General features: G+C 35.3%; 1 protein-coding gene across 7 annotated transcripts in view; it reads left to right on the top strand.

Annotated features, from left to right (window-relative positions):
• LOC150094432 (protein alan shepard-like) overlaps window positions 1-25,902 on the top strand; it is a 725,446-nt gene that overhangs the window by 328,838 nt on the left and 370,706 nt on the right. For all 7 annotated transcript variants that reach the window (XM_090411869.1, XM_090411870.1, XM_090411873.1 and 4 more), the window contains one exon: window positions 17,104-17,195. In XM_090411869.1, the coding sequence (XP_090267995.1) occupies window positions 17,104-17,195 (92 nt within the window). The remainder of the gene's footprint in view (window positions 1-17,103; window positions 17,196-25,902) is intronic.

Here is a 25,902-nt window from a genome sequence, read left to right as displayed (position 1 = left end):
AAGACAAGCCCTATAATCTCAGAGCTATCATGCACGTCTAGAGCAGGACTTTGCAAATCCATGCTCAAGGTGGGATTTGAATCCACAGCCTGTTGGAGAAAGATGGGTAAAGAGGTGATTAACACTTCGATAAACAACCTGGAAAAACAGCTAACAGCAGCACTCCAAGCTGCTACTTCTTTGCATTGAAGAACTCAATAATCTCATCTGTTTAGAGAGCAAAGTGCCAAATCAGCATGCTGGCCCCTGATAAATGACAAACCCTCAATAGAACCACCTAGTCTGACAAGCACTGAGGGGGACCATCTGAACCAACAGTGAGAAATGAAACTACTGTCCTTAAGCATTGATGATCATTCACTGTGAAAGATGGATGACAATGGCTCTCAGATCAGACCACATACCCTTCCTACCAATCCATGGTAAAATAGATTTGGTCTATCATAATGTCAAGAAAACAAGCTTTTGCTGACAGTTTAGAAAAACCTAGATTTCATGAGTAAAGTTCATGCCAGCATTCACCACGTGCTGAAATGCATAACTATCCCGAATGACACCCAACCAACATTACCCACTGAAATGTGAGAATGTCAAGAGAATATGTTAAAATTTGTGATTAAAGGAATTTTCAAAGCCAAAATGAACTCTGACATCACTAAGTATTTTATAAAAAAAAAGAGAGAAAGGGAAAAAAAAAAACATGCCCAGGATTTTCAACTACCTCACAAAGTCATTATGCATCTGGTAGTAATCATTAAAGCAATACTAAGATTTCATTACTTTCTGCAGCCTGGAAAGAAACTGAAACTGGGACAACCAAAGCAGTTTTCTCAGAACTATTGTCCAATCAGCTTGCTTCTCTCCCCTTGCCTAGGAAGCATTTTTGAACCAGTGATACTGATAAGATTGCAAAAAAATCATGATTGGGGGGAGAAAAAAACTCATACCTGATGAACAAGGCTTTACAGTGACATGATTCTCACTTTCATGAGAATCACTCCACTGTGCAACAAGTCTTGAGAGTTGTGGAATGCATTAGTGTGGGATAGAATTGGAAACACAGACCAGCCATTTTTCTTGACGTTGCAAAGGCATTTGACAATGTCTAGCATGAAGGGCTGCTATTGGATGTCTAACTTACATTAGGCCTAACCACCCTTATCGGTTCGTAACTTGAGGATCAGAAGCTTCATGTGAAATTACTGGAAATCAGATCATCCAAATGCAGGATTACAGCAGGACTCCTCACTGTCATCTTTACTTTTCACTATCTATATGACTGACATTCCCCAACATGGCCAACACAAGTGGCTCTATATACGGATGATGCTGCAATACTGGCTGTATCCCTTTGGCCAAGATTAGTAACTGAAAAGCTGCAGACTGTTATATCAGAATTAGAGCAGTAGTTTAGGAGAAGCATTGATGTCACTGCAAACAAGAGTGTCGTTCTCTTCATGAGGAAATGGGCTCAGCCAGAAGGTGTGTTAATCATGTTTGACACTCCTTTCCCCTGATAGCAGTTGCCAAATACTTAGGGATACAGCCAGGCAAAGGACTTGCTTTGTAGATAATGCTTGCTCAAAAGCAAACAAACCAATAGGGAAACTTGACCCATCAATGAACTGACACAGTCAGCTAAGCACAGAAATCAAACTGCTCCAATACAAAATGATCAGACCTATACTGATATATGAATCACCAAGCTGGGGACACAGAGCAGACATGAACGTCAAAAAAATACAAATCACACAAAGCAAGTGCATCTGCATAGTTTTCAGTGCTCTGTGGTTCAGGAAGAATGCACAGCTTCATGGAGAAACCAGTATCCCAGATATTGCAAAACCTTCTTACACAAAACGGCCACAAACCTTTTGTGAATGCAACCATCCACTCTAACCCATTAATCTGCCAGGCAGTAGACTACAACAAAAAATACCTTAGACACAAACTCGCTAAAGCCACACTCTGTAGGTAAGTATAAAATACACTGCTAATAAGCCCACAGTGGGTGATCCAAGTGCTCACCAAACAAACCTAATTTAAATTTTTTCTGTCACAAAATATAAAGAGATAAAGAACCAAAGATCGAATCTATCTATCCAGAAGCATTAACTGAGATACTTGTGCCATTAAGTTTCTTCAGTTCTCACGAAAACATAAGGAAATAAGTAATGATATTTATTTAAAAGCCATATATTTCAGCCTGAACATTACAGTCCATCATCAGTGGCAATGTTAGTTAATTACAAGATAGAACACGAACAATTGATTGATTTGAAATAGTGAGAGGCATGTGATGAAATTATCCATAAAACAATATAAAGGTGTGACAGAGGAAACATTGTATTATTAGATATTAATTAACTGTATTAAAACATAAACTTTAATGATGTGTGATTAGAATAAGACTATCCCATATCTTAGATAATGGTCGTTTCGAAGATCGGTCAGTGAAGTAGGGTTTCAACACTTTCTTTAAATAATGAAATTTATAATGAGAAAGATGAAGCATGCACTTTTCAGACCATAGAATAATTCATGTTTCATGTGTATGGCCATATTTCCCAAATTTTCTGTTGCTGATCTAAGATTAGTGTTCTATTCTCACTCTTGTATTTTTGCTCCCCTGTAGCTCTTCCTGGCATCTACTAAGTTCTTTGTCACTGTCATCATTCTTTCAATAAACCGAATGCTTAGTGGAAAAGAGAATACAAGAACACCATTTTTTTTAAAATACATCTAATTAATAACTAATCATAAATTTCCGGGGTGCTTAAAGGTCAAAGCTGTATAACTGAGAGGAGACATCCACATAGCCTTTAAAGGAATGCGGAGAACCGACCAGAGCTTCTGACCTAATGTCCAGTCCTCAGATTCTTGTGGTGCACCCTGTTGGGTATCTACCTGGATAGTGAACGAACGAGGATGGGCTGGCAATTTGGGATTTAGCTGACCAAATTGTATTCTTATTGGCTTAAACCAATATACAAAATGATGGTACAACATGACAAAATTTCATACCGGCTGGGGCGTCGTCCCGTTAAACAAGCCCCCCCCCCCCGTTGTTTTCACTAGGAAACCAGGGCAAACAGCGAAAAGTCAGCTACTGGAACAAATCTGAAAACACACCTAAACTCAACATCACCAGAGTTAAAGATCGGTACTATCAACATAAGAAGAATGAATGGCAAAGAAATGGAGCTAGCTGAGGATTTACATAAGTACCAGATCAACATAAAAGGGGTGACTGAAACAAAAAAGACAAAAACTGGTGACATCTTTCTGAGCAATAAATACAAAATGTTATATTCAGGCAATGACAATCAAGGAAAAGAAGGAGTAGCCATAGTATTCAACACAAAATACAAGGCTAATCTTCTTAAATGGCAGGCAGTCTCAAGTAGAGAGTGGACAAATATCAGAATGGGGAATTGGACAATGAGACTTATTTGTGCCTATGGTCCCACAGTAGGTTCTACTAAGGTAGAAGTGGAGGAATTTTTTGATGCTTTAGAAAAAGCAACTGACACAATGAAAAAGGAAAAGTTGGTCCTTGTTGGGGATCTAAATAGCAGAGTAGGAAGTGATTATCAGACATACAAAAATGTTTTGGGAAAATTTGGAGAAATAAGCAAAGCTAATAATAATGTCAAATACCTGTTGGATTTCTGCTCAGGACTTGTTGTTACTAACATCATGTTCCAACATAAAAATGTGCACAAATTCACATGGAGAGAAGAGGCAAGGAATAAGAAAAGTCTCATTGATTATATTATTGTTGATAGTGATGTTTTCTCCCTGGTGCAGGACACCAAAGTGTACAGAGGATTTGAAATTGGAAGTGATCACTATTTAGTCTTGAGCAGGATAAAATTGAATTTCGTATTGAAAAGAACGACATGTAAGAAAGTTTTAAAGAGAATAAAAATTGAGCAGCTCTCAGATGTGACCTGTAGACTAAAATACACAAACATTATTTAAGAAAAAATAGAGTTTGAGAACAGGAATCAATACCTGGAGATTCAGTGGCAAGTTTTGAAGAAAACCCTGATTGATTCAGCCAGAGAGGCATGTGGTAAGGTTGTCTGCAAGGATAGAAAAATCAGAACTCAATGATGGACACAGGAAGTTAAAGAGGCAGTGAAGGAAAAGAAGAAAGCATATCAAAAGTTCCTGGCAAATAAATCAGTTTGCGTTCTTAGAGAATACAGAGACAAATGCAAGAATGCAAAACACTGCGTAAAATAGCTAAACAAAAGTCATGGGAGGACTTTGGCAAGAACATAGAAAATAAATATCAAGAAAGTGGCAAAATATTCTGGAGGTTGTTGAAGAAGCTTAGAAATGGAGGAAAGAGTACTGTAAAAGGAGTTAGAGATGATAAAGGTGACATGAAAATGGGAGAAAAAGATATCCTTGAAGTATGGAGTAATTACTTCGAAAAATTGCTAAATGAAACAAGCAGTGATAGTACAGTGGTAAAAAACACTCAAGAGGCATACAGTCAGGAATACATATCCATACTTGAAGTAGATAAAGCAATTAAAGGCTTGAAATGTGGAAAGGCGGCAGGAGTACATGATATTCGACCAGAAATGCTGAATTATGGTGGTATAAAAGTTTTGCAATTGCTGCGCTGCATAGTTCAGAAGACCTGCACAGAGGAGCAAATTCCTTATGATTCAAGTAGAGCTCTCATAGTATCTATATATAAAGAAGGAAATAAGACTGAATGTGAGAATTAGAGGTATTTCCCTACTGAGTGTTCCTGGCAAGATCTATGCAAGTATACTTGAGAAACGGTTGAGAAGAATTGTGGAAGAAAAGCTTGGTGAAGAACAAGCTGGATTCAGGCCAAATAGAGGCTGTCAGGATCAGATCTTCACTTTACGACAAATAGTCGAGAAAGCATGGAAATATAACAAAGATCTGTATGTAAGTTTTGTTGATTTGGAAAAGGCATATGACAAGGTGCCAAGAGAGAAGCTATTCAATACGCTGCAGTTATATGGTGTCAATGGGGCATTATATCATGCAATACTTAGTCTTTATTTGAGTTGTAAGTCAGCAGTTAGAATCGAAGGAAGTACAGGAAGATGGTTTAATGTTAAATCTGGTGTGAGACAAGGATGTACATTATCCCCTCTGTTATTCATTATCTATATGGATCACATTATGAAGGAAAGTGTTATTAAACATGATATCAAAATTGGAGATGTTAATGTCAGCTCTTTGCTTTATGCAGACGATGTTATACTTCTAAATAAATCTGCAACAAGTCTGCAAGATTCCCTGACTAAATTGAATAACTGTTGTAATAGATATGGCATGAAGGTCAGCAATAAAAAAACAAAGACAATGAAAATAGGCAGAATCATTGGAAATGTCAACTGAGTTGTGAATGGAGAATCTGTGGAACAAGTAAAACATTTCAGCTACTTAGGCACGATTTTTACTGAAGATGATAAATTAAATATGGAAATAGACAACAGAATCAATAAAGCTGGTATGGTAGGCAGTCAATTGAATAAATTCATATGGAATAAGAGAAAAAGTAGTCGGAACACTAAGTTAGCTGTATGCAAGACAGTGTCCAAACCAATTTTAACTTATGGATCTGAGAGCTGGGTCAGAAGTAAATCACTTGACCAAAGACTAGAGACCGCAGATATGAGAGTCCTGAGAAAGGCTAGAGGCGTGAGCAGATGGCATCAATGGCAATATCACATTAAAAAACGAGGATATTAGGAAAGAATGTGATATTGTCAGCATCCAGGAATGCGTTAGCAGAGCTAATCTCAGGTGGTATGGTCACTTAAACAGAATGGACGAGGAGAGATTAGCAAAACAAGATTTCTCTGCCAGGTTGGCAGGAAAACAACCCAGAAGAAGACCAAGATATAGGTATATTGATACAGTGCAATGTGCCTTAGACAATAGAAATATAAGATCTGATGATGTTGGAGTCTTGACAAGTAACAGACTGATTTGGAGGAAAATTGTAGATAGGAAGTTAGTAATGATGTAAATTTTTCATGTAGTACTATCAGGTTTGATGATGATGATGATAATACATTTCCTCATTTTACCTTTGTGTTGTTTTATGTATAACATCAGTTGGCTCTCACTGCTTCAAATCAATCCATTATTTGTATTCAACCTTGTAATTAACTAATGTTGCCACTATTGATGCCGTGTAATATATGGCTTTTAAATAAATATCATTTAGTTGTGTTTTTGTGTGAATTAAAAAAAAAACAGTGACCTGTCATGATGGATCAGAGTACAACAGGTGTTTTTAATGAATAATTAAAAGTTGCTCCGTTTCCAGATTATGGATCAAGATCCCACTAATTCGCCAAAAGGAAGGATGGATAAATAATGTAAAAATTAAAACCATACCATGTTAAACCATATTTTCACATATGTGACCCCAAAAATTCAAAAATATAATATTCATCTTCATTCTATAGTTGATAGCATAATGCTGTCCTAGCTTAAAAAAAAAAAAAAAAAAAAAAAACCTTTTCAAGTACTTAGCAAAATGATTTGTCTCACTCACAGGCAATTCTCCCTCTTCAGAAAAGTTCTCTTCACTTCAAGGCTTTAATGAAAGTTTTGTCATTAAAACTGATACCCATGATCGCCTTTGATATTACTTCTCATCGTCAAGTTCCTCATCTGCACCCTTAAGAGGTGTATAAGATAGTACTACATGATACAGGTCATGTTATTGCTAAATTCCTATCAACAGTTTTCCTCCAAAGTAGTCTTATTGCTCATGACTACAGTATCATCATGTTTTATTTTGATTTCCAAGGTATTTTTAAGTGCATCAATTCATCTAGATCTTAGTTGTCTTCTAAATCTTTTCCAGCCATCCTGACACCAAAGGATATTCAAGAATCAGTTGTTACTTTTTCCTCTCTCATTCTGTTTTAAGTGACTTTACTCGATTGCATTAGCTTTGCTTACATCCATGAATGCTGTCATCCTTGAATCAAATTTTTAATTTCTAACTCTGACTCATAAGATAAAACTAGTTATGCTGCTACTTTAGTGAGGAATTTTTGCTAATTTCTTTCTTATTCCATATAAGCTTATTTATATGGTTTGCTAATATACTGGCCTTGCTTACTCTGTTATCCTTTTCCATATTTAGTTTTGCCATCTTCAATATAAATAGTGCCCAAATTTGAAATGTTTTATTTGATCTATACATTCTTAATGGAGAATGTATTTACATCTGTTAAGAGTTATTCAATTTAGAGAATTTAAGATTTGCACTGGATTTATTTAGGAGTATAACACCTGCATAAAGTAAAGGGTTAGGTTGAATTTTTCTTATATGGATATCATGTTTTATGCCATTTACCTTCATAATATAATCTATATAAATAAAGAACTAATGGAACTAATGTATCCTTGTATTACACTTTATCACATCAAATAATTTCCTATACCTCCTTCAATTCTAACTGCTGACTTCCGACTGAAATATAGACAGTTAATCTCATTATCTAATATAATATCCAGTTAACCTCATTTTAATTTTATTGATTTAGCAGCAATTTTCTTGATACCTTGTCATGTGTCTTTCCAAATCTACAAAACTTAATTACAGATCATTACCATAATCTCTTAGTTTCTCAGCTTTATATATTATCATCGATTTCCTGACATGTACCTGCAATGTGGTGTACAGGATATTATGATAGTACTACATGAAAATTTACATCATTACTAACGTCCTATCAACAATCGTCCTCCAAATTAATCTGTCAAGACTAATATTACATTTTATATTTCTGTCTTCTAAGGAATTTTTTACTGTATCAAACCACCTACATCTTGCTCATCAAACAACAACAACGAAAAAAAAGCAATAAACTTTAACAAAAAGCACATTTCAAACTAAAATTAACAGTGCATCATCAGTGTACATGGAACCAACAGCAATTCAAAGAACAGGAATACAAAGTAAATACAATTGGTTTACCAATTTTATTTGAAAAAGCAATTTTTGATATTTATATGAGTTGAGAATCTCCCGAACTTTTGGGAGAGAGAGAGAAAGAGACCCTCCTTCTGATTCAGAATAGGCTACTACAAAAGGGCTTTCTTAGCTGTCTTTCAAAGACATTCATATTAAAAATTGATTCTATGGAGAAGGCAAGCTTCATCCCAGAGGATACTCTGTTTAGTGACTACTGTTCTGTGGCAGTCTTCTTAGGTCTCGGGGATTCAGTGCAGTATTGATTCATTAGTTCTTTTTTTCCACAGAATGCCTCTCTCTCTCTCTCTCTCTCTCTCTCTCTCTCTGTGTGTGTGTGTGTGTACTTTTGCTCTTTCTACACAGGAGGAACTACAGAATCTATAGTCAATCAATGCTGTGTTGGCAGAAAGTCAAGAGAAAAGTAATTTGTCGATTGTTCTTTTTGAAGACTTGATGAATTCTGTCTGTGGGGATTGTAGGTCATGATTAGATTGTTCCAAAGAACTGAGATAGATAGATAGAAGGAAAGATAAATGGAAGTAGCTGGGATGGTGAGTCTGACTTTATAAGTAAAAGGATGATTTGTAGCCGTTGTTCATGTTGCTATATGTTTTGAAGAAATGGTTGATGTAATTGATGCTATTTCTGCTGAATAGCATCAATTAATAGAAGAATTCTGTAGAGGTTTTTGGTGCATCCCAAATGTTAGCACTGTTTCAAGGTTGAGGAGGATTTATACAGAGTTAATAGCTGGACAGATGAAAGTGACATCTTGAGCAAAAAAAAGTTTTTTATAAAGCCAGTAATGCTATAGGGGTGATGTATTTGTACCAGGAATGGTTAAAACTCAAGGTAACCATTCTGAGAGGGGAAGTCTAGACTTTATATACAGCACTGGGATGAACTGAAATGTCAGAAGTGGGCCAGCATGTTTTCTGTTCCACGTCTCTGCAGAAAAATAACTTTCCTGCAAGAATGATGAATATAGACACACTTTTCATTCCAAATGCTCATGGAGAAAGATAATTTTCAACAGCATTCTTTCTTTTAATGTGGATAATGTGAGCATGATTCTATTTTTTGCAAGTGGATTCAGATATATAGTTGTTTTCTTATGTAGCAAGTTTCTCTTCCTCTGTTTACCTTCTCACATAGATTTCAGTTTATAAATCTGCCCAGTGCTGTTTGGTCTCTTAAAAAAATACAATTATACCATATCAAACTATTTGTTCACTGTTATTAATTCTCTGGTGTTAATTGAAAGCACTATTAAAAACTGACATGCAAAACAAAATGTTGCTTCCAATGTTACTTATAAAAAAAATACAACATAACATTGCTCAATACAGATAATATTGCTTCATCATCATCATCAATTTCCTGACATATACTCTCAAGGGGTGTATAGTATATGATAGTACTACATGAAAAATTTACATCATTACTAACCCTATCTACAATTTTCCTCCAAATCAGTCTGTTACTTGTCAACACTCCAACATTATCAGATCTTATATTTCTATCGTCTAAGGCACTTTGTACTGTATCAATCCACCTATATCTTGGTCTTCCTCTGGGTCATTTTCCTGCCAACCTGGCAGAGAACACTTGTTTTGCTAATCTTTCCTCGCCCATTCCGTTTAAGTGACCATACCACCTGAGATTAGCTCTGCTAACGCATTCCTGGATGCTGACAATGTCAAGTTCTTTCCTAATATTCTCGTTTTTAATATGATATTGCCATTGATGCCATCTGTTCATGCCTATAATCTTTCTCAGGCCTCTCATATCTGTGGTCTCTAGTCTTTGGTCAAGTGTTTTACTTCTGACCCAACTCAGATCCATAAGTTAAAATTGGTTTGAACACTGACAGCTAATTTAGTGTTCCGACTACTTTTTCTCTTATTCCATATGAATTTATTCAATTGACTGCCTACCATACCAGCTTTATTGATGCTGTTGTCTATTTCCATATTTAATTTACCATCTTCAGTAAAAATCGTGCCTAAGTAGCTGAAATGTTTTACTTGTTCCACAGATTCTCCATTCACAACTCAGTTGATATTTCCAATGATTCTGCCTATTTTCATTGTCTTTGTTTTTTTATTGCTGACCTTCATGCCATATCTATTACAACAGTTATTCAATTTAGTCAGGGAATCTTGCAGACTTGTAGCGGAGTTATTTAGAAGTATAACATCATCTGCATAAAGCAGAGCACTGACATTAACATCTCCAATTTTGATATCATGTTTAATACCACTTTCCTTCATAATGTGATCCATATAGATAACGAATAACAGAGGGGATAATGTACATCCTTGTCTCACACCAGATTTAACATTAAACCATCTTCCTGTACTTCAATTCTAACTGCTGACTTACAACTTAAGTAAAGACTAAGTATTGCTTGATATAATGCCCCATTGACACCATATAACTGTAGTGTATTGAATAGCTTCTCTCTTGGCACCTTGTCATATGCCTTTTCCAGGTCGACAAAACTTAATACAGATCTTTGTTATATTCCCATGCTTTCTCCACTATTTCTCGTTATGTGAAGATCTGATCCTGACAACCTCTAATTGACCTGAATCCAGCTTGTTCTTCACCAGGCTTTTCTTCCACAATTCTTCTCAACCGTTTCTCAAGTATATTGGCAAAAATCTTACCAGGAACACTCAGTAGGGAAATACCTCTATAATTCTCATATTAAGTTTTATTTCCCTTTTTATATATGGGTACTATTAGAGCTCTACTCCAATCATAGGGAATTCGTCCCTCTGTCCAGGCCTTCTGAACTATGCAGTGCAGCCACTATAAGACTTTTATACCACCATTCTTCAGCATTTCTGGTCGAATATCATCTACTCCTGTTGCCTTTCCACTTTTCAGACTTTTGGTGGCTTTTTCTACTTCAAGTATGGATATATATTCCTGACTGTATGCCTGGTCAGTGTTTTTTTACCACTATACTATCACTGCTTGTTTCATTTCGCAATTTTTCAAAGTAATTACTCAATACTTCAAGGATATCTTTTTCTCCTGTTTTCATGTCACTTTTATCATCTCTAATTCCTTTTACAGCACTCTTTCCTCCATTCCTAAGCTTCTTCAACAACCTCCAGAATATTTTGCCACCTTCTTGATATTTATTTTCTATATTCTTGCCAAAGTCCTCCCATGACTTTTGTTTAGCTAGTTTTACACAGTGTTTAGCATTCTTGCATTTGTCTCTATATTCTCTAAGAGCACAAGCTGACTTATTTGACAGGAACTTTTGATATGCTTTCTTCTTTTCCTTCACTGCCTCTTTAACTTCCTCTGTCCACCAGGGAGTTCTGATTTTTCTATCCTTGCAGACAACCTGACCACATGCCTCTCTGGCTGAATCAATCAATGTTTTCTTCAGAGTTTGCCACTGAATCTCCAAAGTTTGGTTCCTGTTCTCAAACTCTTTCATTTTTTCTCTTCAATAACCTTTGTGTATTTTAGTCTACAATTCACATCTGAGAGCTGCTCAACTTTTATTCGCTTTAAAACTTTCTTACATGTTATTCTTTTCAATATGAAATTCAGTTTTATCCTCCTCAAGACTAAATAGTGATCACTTCCAATTTCAAATCCTCTGTACACTCTGGTGTCCTGCACCAGGGAGAAAACATCACTATCAACAATAACATAGTCAATGAGACTTTTCTTATTCATTGCCTCTTCTCTCCATGTGAATTTGTGCACATTTTTATGTTGGAACATGGTGTTAGTAATAACCAGTCCATGTCCTGAGCAGAAATCCAATAGGTATTTGCCATTATTATTAGCTTTGCTCTTTTCTCCAAATTTTCCCAAAACATTTTTGTATGTCTGACAATCACTTCCTACTCTGCTATTTAGATCCCCAACAAGGACCAACTTTTCCTTTTTCATTGTGTCAGTTGCTTTTTCTAAAGCATCAAAAAATTCCTCCACTTCTACCTTAGTAGAACCTACTGTGGGACCATAGGCACAAATAAGTCTCATTGTCCAATTCCCCATTCTGATATTTGCCCATATCACTCTACTTGAAACTGCCTGCCATTCAAGAAGATTAGCCTCGTATTTTGTGTTGAATACTATGTCTACTCCTTCTTTTCCTTGATTGTCATTGCCTGAATATAACATTTTGTATTTATTGCTCAGAAAGATGTCACCAGTTTTTGTCTTTTTTGTTTCAGTCACCCCTTTTATGTCGATCTGGTACTTATGTAAATCCTCAGCTAGCTCCATTTCTTTGCCATTCAGTCTTCTTATGTTGATATACTGATCTTTAACTCTGGTGATGTTGAGTTGGGGTGTGTTTTCAGATTTGTTCCAGTAGCTGACTTTTCGCTGTTCGCCCTGGTTCCCTAGCGAAAACAACGGGGGCCTTGTTTAACCAGGCGACGTCCCAGCCGGCATGAAATTTTGTCATGTTGTACCATCATTTTCTATATTGGTTTAAGCCAATAAGAATACGATTTGGTTGGCTAAATCCCAAATTGCCAGCCCATCCTCGTTCGTTCAGTATCCGGGTATATACCCAACAGGGTGCACCACGAGAAGGTGAGGATTGGACATTAGGTCAGAAGCCCTGGTCGGTTCTCCACATTCCTTTAAAGGCTATGTGGAGGTCTCCTCTCAGTTGTACAGCTTTGACCCATTGCTTAACTGGCTGGTAAATTGAATAGCCAATTTTACTGCCTTTGACAATGAGTAATTTATTTATTATATTTTTCTCTCTCTCTCTCTCTCTCTCTCTCTGTGTGCTTGCGTGTGCACGTGCACATTTTTCTTATCTTTTATGCTCTCTCTCTCTCTATGTTCTTCCTATCTTTTTCTCCATCACTGTTATGTTTATTTCTCTAAGTTCTATTCATCTTTTTACTCTTTCAGTTTTTATTTTTCTCTTTTTATATCCACCTTTTTTTTTTTCTGTTTTATCTCTTCCACTGTTTACATTTTATCCATCTTTTTTCTCAGGAATTTTATTTCTTATTCTTTCTCATCACATTCTATTTTCATCTTTTTCTGTATTTTTCTGTCTCCATTCTCTTTAATATTTTGCTTGGAGCAACAATTTTAGGATTATTACAGAATTTAAATTTTTCCAAGAATTAAAGAATACAGTTTGAAAAACCTATTCCTCCACAATTCCTCCCCCCCCCCCATTAATTCATTCACTCATTCTGTTCTTTCTGTTACTCATTTTGCAGTTGACTATTGTCAAGGTTCAGTATTATTAAAATTTTTTTTTTTTTTTTTTCATTTATTATTCATTGAAAATAGTTTTTTTTTTTTTTTTTTTTTTTGAGGGGAATGTAGATTTAAATAACTAGCAAACTGGAGTGTGTTTGTGGAGGGCAGGGGTTGAGGGTTCTCAAATACCGTACAGAACTGAAAAGCCATTTTTATCTAGAGCTGAATTGTAGATCCGTCAGCCTAAACTGCTGTACTACTTATTTCATCTAAATCTAAATGAAGATATGAATTTCTACATAAAAATCAATAAAATATTGCTACTATGGATGCACCTCCAAGCACTCACTGAGAATGCCCCATTTTAGACACTCATACTTAAATATCAATCATATCTTTCCTTGAACACATTTATGAAAGATTTACTCACAACATCTAATGTATATCCCATTCCACTTACTCACTACACATGAGAATAACTAGGACCTCACATGCTTCCTAATACCCTTAGCCAGCTTCCAGGGATGATCTTAAGTTCAACCTCTCCTCTCCATGAGCTGCAAAATCTTACTTGTGCCTATAGTGTAAGATCCCCTCATTAACCTGTGTGTGTTTCTATCATGTCTTTTTTCTCCTTCTGATTTTCAAGCTTTGAAGACAACATTTCTTAGTTTGTCCTCTTATACCCAATCCCATGGGCCAGTTATTTTCATGATTGATCATTGTATATTTTCAGCTGTTTCCCCATATCCGTGGAACCCAGGTAACTTATCTGTATATACAGCAATCCGAGTGTGATTCTAACAATCCTGTGTGTGTTCCTTTTTGAAGCAGAGAATAACTTTTTTATTCCTACAAGTTAATGTTCTCTTTAACATTGCTATGATCTGATGTGAGCAGTGTCCCCCTAAAATTTAACTCCACAGTTCTCTAGGCCACGATTGCTTCCAACAAATTCCCATTAATATAATATTGTGCTTCTAAATGTCCACCATAACTTTATCCCAGCCAACACTAAAATAACATCGTCATTTGCCCATTTTGTAATCAGCTACATTCCTTGTTGCTTTTAACCTAGTATTATCAACAAATAACTGAATATCACACTCAACCCCTTCTGCAAGGACACAAGGTTACCCTCTTCACAGATGCACCTATAGTACATTACTTTCTGATACCTCAGTCAGCTACTCTTCATTCCATGTCACAAGTTTATTTTACTCATTCCTTTGAGTTAGTACAACCTCTAGTGTGGAATTCTGCCTTGGCAAAATCTAGAAGTAGTGCTATATCCATTACTCTTATCCAATACTCTGCTCTCACTGTATTGTAGAACATGACTCGATTGCTAAAGCAAAACTACCTTTAACAAAATCATGCTGTCTTCTATGGAGGATCTCACTGTTGTCTGTCCATCTTTGAATCTGATTCCTAACCAGACTTTCTAATATCTTAATGACTGCACTTGAGAAACTAATTATTCTCTGGTCTATTTGTCTTTGTTCATAATCTGATTTCCTTCCTCCCAGTGTCCATTACTCTCCTAGTCTGCTCTTTATAGCAGTCTAGAATCTTATAATTTTCTCACAATATCCTCTTTTATTGTGTCTCTTACTCTAAAATGTTCTTCATTCATTTAACTCCCTTGAAGTTAATTTTCCTAAATTTGGGTATGCAGTTTTATATTAAGAACACTGTGTACATAAATTGTTTCAGTGATATGCTTAGATCAGAAGGCTGAAAATAATAATTTCTAAAGAAATGTGGAAATTATGAAGATCATCTCACTTTTCATTCTTGCCATGCCAGGCAGCACATGGTTGAGAGCAGTGATAAAGTGAATGTTGCTCCAGGGGAGAATAAAAAAAAGGCTGTACTTGGTCAGTACAGCAGTATATAGGGAAGGACCAGGTAGAGAGCAGGCTGTTAATTTTTCTCTCCTAAAAATTTTGAAAATGAAAATACTTCCTCTTCTTATGACATTAATGGTGCAAAAGAAACTATCACTAGTATTTTGTTTCAGATCTGAGGCTTCTGTGGATGGGGAATGTGTTCAACATTTACGTTGAATGTAAATTCCACACAGGAACTGTTTGTTAACAGTTATATTATTGTGTTTACTCTAACTGGTTTTGCATACATAATATTACACTTCATCAGGAGAGGAGTGAAATTAAAATAATAATAATAAAAAAGTAATTAGCGTATGCAATTCATGTTTTATTACAATGGCTAAAAACATTAGAAGAGTATCAAAGATCTGCATGTGTCAGGCTTTTCATGAAAGATAACTAAATCTGATGTGGGTGAACGTATCTTGTTTTTGTTGCATTGATATGGATTTCTTAACATTTCTGATAGATCTTTGAATGATCTCACAAAGATACAGTGCTCACTCTAGAACATAACATTCAGATTATTTTCTAGAGTGAGCAAATTTATTCTTGACATTCATACAGCCTGCCAAATCTCAGGAATTTATAAATAATGAATTTTTTAAGCATAATGTAAGGAACCACATTTTAATTTATTCCTCTGTTTTACTTGCAGAATGTGTTATATTTCATGCTTAACATGGGTATATTAGGCTTTTTTTGATAAAGTGATAAGTAATCAGTGCATTTCACACTGGATGCATCTAATAAAATAATATTACAACAGTATTAAAGTAGTAAAAACAACACAGGATTTACTAATATTGAGAGAGGCTTGAACAATAAAAAGGAAATTACCTTATTTGCAATCCAGACAGGTACCTGAATGAATTGCCATTCCCTTTAATGTCAAGCAAAAAACCTTCTAAGCAGTTGGAAAATACATAAAATATGTTGGAGGTTTAATGAAATATTTACAGCACTGGAAAAGGATTAAAAACTAGTCTAAATGCTTCCAATATCTTATCTGTCACTGAGACCTCTTCGGGGATTACAAATACTCCTGTAACACATGCTCAAATACAACATAATTCTAAGTGAAACATGTAGGAGACTCTCAAGTCCTGTCTAGGTGGTGTACCCTCTATGGGCATTTGTAAGTGGTCTAAGGATGTAAAGTAGGACTTATGATAATTAATGTTTCCCAATTTTTGGGAAATTTTATTCAACCATATTTATTTAAATTTGGTTGATTTCTGAGTGCCACTGCAGATTCTAAAAACAGTCTTTCTTTTTTGAATTTGTGGTGGTTTTCTCAAAGAGATCCTGTGGGTTGTATCCAAAACATGCTCTGCAAGGCCAGATTGACCATAGTCGTGATTGCAGATGAATGATTTCTGTTCTTCTAAATGGATGGTTGCTGATCTACCTGTCTGTCCAAAGTAAGCTTTCTCTCTGTTTTCAGAATCTGCGGCAGCACTCAGAAATCATCCAGATAAATAAGGTTGCATAAAACTTCCCAAAATTTGGGAAATATTAATTATCAGAGATCCCACCAGTTTGTTTTATTTCATATTGTGTTATATTTGAGTGTGTGTTACAAGAGTTATGTGTAATCCCTGAAGATGTCTTGGTGACTGAGATGAAATATTGGATGTATTAAAATTAATTTTTAATCCTTTTTTTTTGTGTTGTAAATATTCCATTAAGCCTCAACACACAGATACCATAAAATGTTGTGAAATAACCCATAAGCTAATAAAAATAACATATTACTTTCAAAGTATATGTTCTGGGAAAATTCTGTGTTGACTTTGAACATAAAAAAATACATCTACCATTATGGATTTTATTTGGAAAAGGAAAAAAATAATAATGTTATTAGTACAAACATAGAGTATATATTCAAAATACATAATCTTTAATATATCACATATTTTGGTATTTGTTGATTAATTTCCATTATCTTTTTTTTTTCTCTTTTTTTTTTAATATATATATATACACACACATAAGGGTATGGATTTGTAGATTTCGAATCTCCTGTAGCAGCCGAAACAGCAGTCAAAGCTCTGCAAGCTCAAGGAGTGCAAGCTCAAATGGCAAAAGTGAGTTGCTTTAAAAAAAAAAAAAAAAAAGGATTATTAAAATAATTTGGCAATTTGTGTCACGTGGTCATATATTACAGATACTATTAAAATTATTATTTTTGTTGTTGTTTATTTGATTTTTAAATGTTAATCCTCACATGTTAGTGGCCATGAAACCTATAACACAGCAGTTCATGTAAGGTCAAGTGATTTAGAGAAAAGAAGAAATACATTAACATGTTTCTTGTGAAAAGCTTTGTGTCATATTCATTAAGTGGGGGGGAGTGATTTGGGAAAAGTCATTCCAGAGAAGAGTGGTAAATGGAATGAAAGAATGAGGAATTGATCAAATGACTTTTGAAATGAACCACATATGGATGTTGAAAGTTTTTCCACTTGGTTATACTATAAATTAAGGTTGTTTTAAAGAATTACAGATAAATTAAAAAAATACTATAAATTTAAGATGCAATTTCTTGGCTTCTTTAAGTTATAGTATAACCAATTGGAAAAATTTTCAAACTCTATCTCTAATCCAAAGTATTTTAGTAATAAGGTGTGACACCTTTTGGTTACTTGTATATGGAAATATGACTTCTGCATTACTTCAACCTTGGTATCACTTCTGGAGCTGACTCTCACTAATGAGACCTCAATAAAGGTCAAAACTAGTATGCATAGTGACCCTTTCCATAATGATGCATAGCATCATACATATCTGTAAATTATTATTACGTGACACCTCCAGGGAGTCCAACGACTCGTCGAGGGAGGGGTGTCTACTCTACAACTCTCCGTCTCCACCACCACAACAAACTGCAACTATCATCATCTACACCGACACCATCTACCGCCCACCACCACCACTAGTATTTTCACAGACAATAAGAAACATCCATGCCCATGGTGGGATCCGAACCCACAACTTTTGGCTGGAGAGTTGACATTGCTAACCAGGCCGGCAAAGATATGTGCTTTGCATTATGAGATACTAAGGCAAGTGAAGTGAAGCCATTGGCCTCTATATACAAGTTGTCCAGTCATGAAGTTACTTCATGCACAAACTTTGTTTGCTTACACTTGGATAAAGGGTTAAACCAAGAATATATAATTTCTTGGCATATTTAATTTTCACATATGGCGATGTCGGCACTGTTGTCTTACATCATTAGTCGAAAGCAGAAATATGGTAGTATCAAACACCCATGAAACTGCCTGCAACAAGGCATAATTCAGAAACAGAAAACTGAGAAAGTTTCTGAAAGGAGTCATTGAAGCAAAATCGTCTTTTAACCCTTTGATCATTACAAATTCGCTGAGCACGTTCGTTGGTATCGTTTCTTTAGCATTACTAACAACCTGTTTGCCTTTCCATAATTCATTGGTAGCGTTACTAACACTCTGAGCACGTTTCCATAAACTTTTTCATTTTATAATCATAACTATGCTAGATGCATTTATGATTGTTTCCTTGCTTACACGTAGATGCTGATAGTTCTCGATGAGAAAAGAAATTTGTTTACTTTGCTAGAAGTGAATGTATGTTGAAGGATGCATGTGGTTTAAAAAATTACATTGGATTTGCAAAAGTGGAAGACATCTGCCACATTATTTGCAAGAGATTCTGATAATGAATCAGATGAAGAATATGTTGATTAATTCTTTTTAGATGTAAGTGATGACAGCGATGTTGATATCTCATTGGAGAGTTCTGATAGTAATGAAGACAGTTGTGGTTTACCCAGGCTATGAGATGGTGCCATATGCCAGCTGGATTGGGATGTTTACTTTGTCCTTACTTTCCTTTTAGGGAATGCCTGTTATTTTTCACGATATCTCCGTAAGTAATTGCTTATTGGAACTGTCTGAATTTTATTTTGATGAAGGTATATCGAACATTTTAGTTGAGGAAATGCACAACACAGCTATGCAGTTCACCACCACTACAATCCTCAAAAGTTTTTCTCATTGTTTACGTGGAATCACACAGATATAGTGAACTTAAGGTGTTTTTAGCATTATTACTGGTTCAAGGCATAGTTCAGAAATCAAAGTAAAATGGTATTGGTCTAACAAAAAAGATTATTGTGACACCATTTTTTTCAGAAGTGATGTCTGAATGTAGGTATTTGTTGATAATGAATTATTTACACTTTGCCGACAAGGATTTTGATTATCCCAATCCAAAACTTTTTTTTTTTTTACTCTGAAAAGAAGTTCTAGAAAGTTTATACCAAAACAAGATACAGGGTGTTCGGGATAAATTTGACATATTTATAATTAATTATATTTTTCCGTAAGTTACATGTATTAACACACACTTCTCTTCATTTAAAAGTTTGGACCCTTCTTCATTCATATACAAGATGTCAGAAAGGATGGATAGCTGGAACCTACCTGAATCATGGAAGAGAATAACTTGTATCATGATGATTCGTGCCCGCCATCAAAATAAGGATATTACGACTGCTGCCCAATGCTCCCTGAATACAGTAAAAACAATCAGGCATGAACTAGAGACTTGCAATGGTGACTACGAGGATGTAGCAAGAAGAAAGATCCCTAGCAGACGATCTGATTGCGTTCGTACAGCAGAATTCCTCGCAAATCTGCAGGAACAGGTGTTGAAGAACCCTGGCATTGGAATTCGGGCTTTGTTCGTGGAGTTGCTAACTGTAGTCAAGCCCTGGATAACAAGGGTAGCCAATGGTAGGCCGTATGTATGGCAGCAGGATTCGGCCCCTTGCCACACCTCTGGGAAAAGTCAAAAATGGTTGTCTGAAAATTTCTACGACTTCACCAGTCCAAATGTTTGGCCTCCAAACTCCCCAGACCTTAACCCCATGTATTATTTTGTATGGGGCGCAGTTGAAAAAGACACCAATCGCACTTCCAGTAATACAAAAGCCCAGTTAATGGATAAAATTAAAACAGTTTTTGCGGCCCTTCCCAGGGAGACTGTAGCATCAGCTTGTTCGAGGTTCCGAAGCAGAATTGAAGCTGTGATCGATGCTAATGGTGGTTATTTTGAGTAAATCTTGTTGATAGTATTGTAATTAACTCTGCCTGTAATGTTTTTTTGTCAATTCATTAAATTTAATAGATACAAAGAAGATTTTCTTTTTCCTTACGAAACTGTCAAATTTATCCCGAACACCCTGTATTTGTGTTGATGAAAGCCTTATTTTATATAAGGGCTGACTTGGTTGGAAACAGTACCTACTACTGAAGCGCTCTCATTTTGGTTTGAAGTGCTTTTAACTTTGTGAATCAAGTGGCGGCCATGTATCTGAACTGATAATTTGTACACGTAAAGGCATTCAGGTATGCAGTTTACTGCCTAATGCTCCCTATGGTATAAGAATTGTTGTTACCTTAGCATCTTCACTGTTGAATAAGGAGTACTGCATTACCTTAGATAATTATTTCAACTGTCCCAAGCTCACAGACTTCTTAGTCACCAAGAAAACTGATGTTTATGGGACTGCTAAGATAACATGAAAAAAAATGCCTGAAGACCTCAAGTTGAAGAAAGGAGGAACCTTGTATCATTCAGTGCAGGAAGTTTGTTGCCTTGAAATGGAAAAATGACAAGAAAGAAGTCACTATTGTGAGCACCATCCATGGGAGCAAAATGGAGGATGTAAAGACAAGGAAAAGAATAGTGAAAAAACAGTGTAGTATTACAGTATGACAACACAATGGCAGGTGTTGAGTTTTTATCCTGCTACCCAGAAAACACAGACACTGTGTAAAAAATATTCAGATACCTTTTATGTATCTCTGTTGAAGAAAAGCATTGTACACAGAGATATGTAAAAGGTTTCTGAATATTTTTACATGGCATCTCTATGTCTTCTGAGTAGCAGGATAATACCAAAGCATTTGGCCTAAAAGCTACGTGATCAAGTTAGGTGGTAAGCTTGATCAGGTAGCTTTTAGGCTGGATCTCAGACAAGATCATTGAAACCTACCACACTCCAAGGGCTAACAAGAAAGGTGGAAATCAGCTAAAGGAGCGAACCCAATTGGACTGATTGGAAGGTACCTATCAGTATATATCCCTACTGCAATGCAAGCAGTAGAGGATATATATATGAGCCAAGAAGAAAATGTGCTATTTGTTCACAAGATCAGTTTTAGTAAAGAAGGGTTGCAAAGAAATGTGTATATCATGCCTGATTGCCAGATAGGGCTGTGTGCTTCATCATGCTTCAAAATCTACTGTACTATTTGAAATTTCAGAAGAAATGTAACTGTATGTAGATTATTATAGTTATTGTTGCATGTATAAAAATCATTTATTAGCTAAATATCGTTTTTTTTTAGAAAATCATTAACAGTTTTTGTATAAAAATTATAAATAATTACTTTTTATATCTAGTTAATCACATCGTCTTGCAATTTTGGGGAAAAAAAAAAAAGGTTGGGGTTAATTACCCAAAACTGGAACCTCTCGGCGAAAGGTTAAACAAATTGTCTTCTGTATACAATCAGGAATTTTAAGGGAGTTTTTGAGTGCACCATCCCCCACTGTGATAACATACATTCTAAGTTTATTCAGATTTGGGATTTATGAGTGTTAAGAGTTCGGCAGGAAAGAATTAATGTTTTGAATGAAAAATGGCAGGGTTTTTTCTAGGCTGAGAAGGCTGTGGATGTGATATATTTATGCTAAGATATAAGCTAGGTGTGAAAATCAATCCAGGAAGAGAAATCTTGACCAGAGATTGTAATATTATCAAAAGAAAGGGAATGAGATAGAATCTTTCTTCTAGTTATTATGACAGGAATATGCTTTGATAGTATTGAATTTCACTAGACTATTCTTGGCATTTATACTATTTGAGTACTACAAGGTATCTTGAAATCTAATGAAATGAATGAGAGAGGAGGCTGTCAATCCAATCACAAATAGTAGAAGGAAGAACATAAGATGGTAGTTTGGCAAGAAGGTCTTTTTTTTGTGACAGTGTCAGATTCTACGGAAATATCAGTGACCATGAGTTTCTCCACATATTTCTCTGTCCTATGTCTAGAAAGTAAGGTTAGTGAGGATGTATAGTGTAGAACAAGAATGGCTAATTCCATATTAGTAATAATTAGAGTAACTGATTTCTCTGCATATAGTGAAGAATTTGGTTGTTGATGATAATGATCACTTTTAAGAGTACTGAAGTGTGAGGGAAGTGCGAAAATAAGTTATATTTTCAATATTATTATTATTAGTATTATTTAATTTATTTATTTTATTATTATTATTATTATTTTATTTTTATTTTTGTGTGTGCGTGTGGGGGGATGACTGGATAAAGTCTTAGTTCCATTCTTTTAGGCAGTTGCCAGGTAAGTTTGGTAACTTATATATAGGCAATAAAAGATGGATGTTAAATATTGAAGCTTTAAACAAAACCAGAGTGATACCATCTGGACAAAGACTTGTTATTTAGAGCTTTTTCTGATGTCCTAATGAAAGATCAGATGAAACATGTTTGTTAGCAGTTTGCAGTATATGAGTACAAGGTGATTCGCCTTGATTGTGTATACAATAATCTAAGGAAAAAGCTGATACCAAGAGGTTGTCCTTATCTTTAGGTGATGTCATCATGGCCTTATCAAGATGTGTGTGAGAAATGGAAACAGGGAAAGGCAGTGAAAGTTAGGGAAGCTTGACTGCAATATGAGCAAAAGGCAGGCTTTTTGCATTTGACTTTATTTAGTCTGTAGGTATGCTCTGTGGGAAGCTATTTTTTTGTCTTTTATTTGAACCATTAAATATATGCTGTACTTTTATTGTGGACTGCAAAGCACATTTTTTAGAGAACTAGGGCCTTGGATAGAGATTAAGAGTTTCCAGTGAAATGAAGGTTCTCATTCCAGTAAGGATCATTTAAGTTATTTGGTCAGGGCAGATATTTGGATTAGGATCACAGAGATAGTAATCAAGCTATGGTATAGAAATCCTGTGAATCATCCTATTTGGCTCAGCTTTAGTGCTGTAGGGGATGATGCTGAGATTGGTTGGGAAGGGATTGATCTTTAGAAAAGGAAACTTGGAAAAGATTGTGGTTGAAATTATCTTGAGGAAAAGCAGACATTGGCAACAATGTATTCAGAGGAATAGCTGGTTGACAAAAGGCCCACAATATTGGAAAAATAGATCACATGGTATTCCTGTATAGGTTAAAAGTTTGTGTTAAATTATGACTGATAGAAAATATTCAGCTTCCTTTCTTGCTTGATCTGTGAAAATTAGGATCACAGAAATAGTAATTCTAGATATGACCGTGGAACTGTAGAATTGCTTTGGTGATTTGTTGAACTTTGATGGAGTAGAGCTTTTCTCTAGGATTATTGTCAATTTTCTGTATAGCTGGACAAGAATAGATATGGGCAGGTGTTAGTTCAACTCCTGGACAGTTCTTGCATGCTTCATAGCTCCTACTACCGTTTGCCTGAATATTCATGCCTTTAAAATGTTTCATCCTTAGTCTGGTGATGACTGTGGTTCTTTCACTATCTTCATTGATTTCACTGATTTCATTCTTCTTGTTTGTGTTTTACCAATTTTATTTTGGCAACAGATTTAGCATCAGTTAGTGATATTGGGTGTAATTTTTGAGGTAAATGTCTTGCTTCTTTGGCTAGACTGTCTGTTCTTTCATTGCCTTCAATATTTACATGGGCTGGTATCCATTGCAGTATACAGTTCTTATTTTTCAAATTTAATGTTAGTTGTTCATGAATTTCCTGTGTGAATTTTGTTTTTCCATTTTTTAATCCTTCAAGTGCAGATTTAGAGTCACTGTAAATGGTTATTCTTCTGTAATGTTTATTACTGGATTAGAGATGTCTTCAAAATTTGAAGCTATTTTGCCAGCTGTGGTTTTGATCTGCATTTCCTTGTCTCCAGGTAGAGTTAGAAAAATCCCTGAACCTCCTTGGTTGAGTGCTTCATCAGATGATCCATCAGTGTAGGCAATGACATCGTTTAGATTATGTGGTGTATAGTGTCAAGTCGTTTTCTTTTATTTTCATGCTGTGAATCCTTTTTTTTTTTTTTGAACGTAGTTCTGGGAGATTTAAGTTAATCATTGTGTTATTTGGTAGTTTAGTGGAAAAGAATGGCTCTTTGCTTATTTCAACGGACAGGTGCGCTAAGTCTATCTGTTTTCTAATTTTATGATCATATTGTAATAAATGATCTCTTTAGTCTAGATTTTCTGGTCCAGGCATCGAAAGAAGCCGTGAGTGAGATGTGATTCTGTTAATGAACTTAACTGTGGAGAGTTTTCTTCTGTCTTCTAGTATGTGAAGCCCACACTCTTGTTGAGCTTTTAAATTATTTGAGGATGAGACTGCACCTATAATAATTTTTACTGTTCTTGATTGTACTCTGTCAAGTTTTTCTTTTGAGCTAGTAGAAGCTGGAGCCGAGATTGATGAGGCATATTCCATAGTGGGTTGTATGAGTGCAGTTTATGTAGTTTTGAGTGTCTTGCACCCCACTTTGTTCCACAAAGCCTATTGATGATATTAAGCTTTTTAAGAGCTTTATTAGATAGATTTGTGATATGGGTTGTAAATCTTAGTTCAGTATTTAGGGTTAGGCCTAAGTATTTTGGAGACACTTTTTCCTATTTTGGTAATATATATTTTGATTTTTGGGTTGAAATTGTTTATTTTTTCTGTCAGTGGAGAAGATGCTCAGTTTTCTTTTTCTCTGGATTTATCTGTAATTTAAGTTCCTTTGTCCATCTTTCTAAGTCTCGTATTGTGAATTATTTAGACTTTTTCAGACTGATGAGGATTACTACTTTTGTGCTAGATTGCTATATCATCTGCATAGCATTCTATTTTTGTGTCATTTATTATGTCAGGATGCATATTGTTCATATAGATAGCAGTCCTATGTCAGAGAGTTACATTCTTCATAACTGAACTCTCGGTAGGTCTAGCCATGGCAACGGCTATGCTTAAGGTTTATTCTGATAAATTTTCTGATAAAATTCCAAACATTTATGTTTCATTTATTTTGTTTGCTAATGGATATGAGTATTGAGAAATAGGAGTGGGCTTAAAACAGAACCTTGTGCGACTCCATCCCAAGTTCGATGCATGTTGGAATAAATTCCATTAACTTTTACATTTATTTTTCTTCCTTTCATGAATTCAGAAATCCAATTAATGCATTCCCCCTTATTCCCATATCATATGCAATTTTTATTAATTTTTGTCTCCAAATGTGATCAAAGGCAGCTGTGAGATCCAAGAATATTGCTGTTGTCTTCTTTGGTGGTTTTTCTTGAAAGCTATCTATGACTGATTGGCAAAGTTAAAATAATTGATCTTCTGTACTGTGTTGATACCTGTATGCAGTTTGGTAGAAGCTGACCTTGTTATTTTCTAAGAGCCATAAGTCTGGTATTTCATACCATAAGACTTATGGTATGAAATTTTCATGTCATAAGTCTGGTATGTATTATTCTTTTGTTTAGTTTGCAGAGAGTGCTAGTCCGAGCTATTTGTCTGTAGCTTTTACAGTCATTAGGGTTTTTGTTAGGTTTTAGTAAAGGTATAATGACTGATGTTTACCAGATTTTTGGTAGTTTACCTTTATTCCAGGAAATGTTAAATATCTTCAGAAGGCAGTTTTTGGCTATTTTTAAAATGTTTTTAATCATGTCTAAAGATGAGATCAATTCCTTGGGTGATTTGTCAGGGT

The sequence above is a fragment of the Typopeltis vanoorti genome, chromosome 22 (assembly GCF_054136105.1).
Source record: "Typopeltis vanoorti isolate ZY-2024b chromosome 22, IOZ_Tvanoo_1.0, whole genome shotgun sequence".
In the NCBI taxonomy this organism is placed as follows: Eukaryota; Metazoa; Arthropoda; class Arachnida; order Uropygi; family Thelyphonidae; genus Typopeltis; species Typopeltis vanoorti.
Note: the sequence above shows the minus strand (reverse complement) of the source record. Positions and strands in the feature narration are given on the sequence as shown.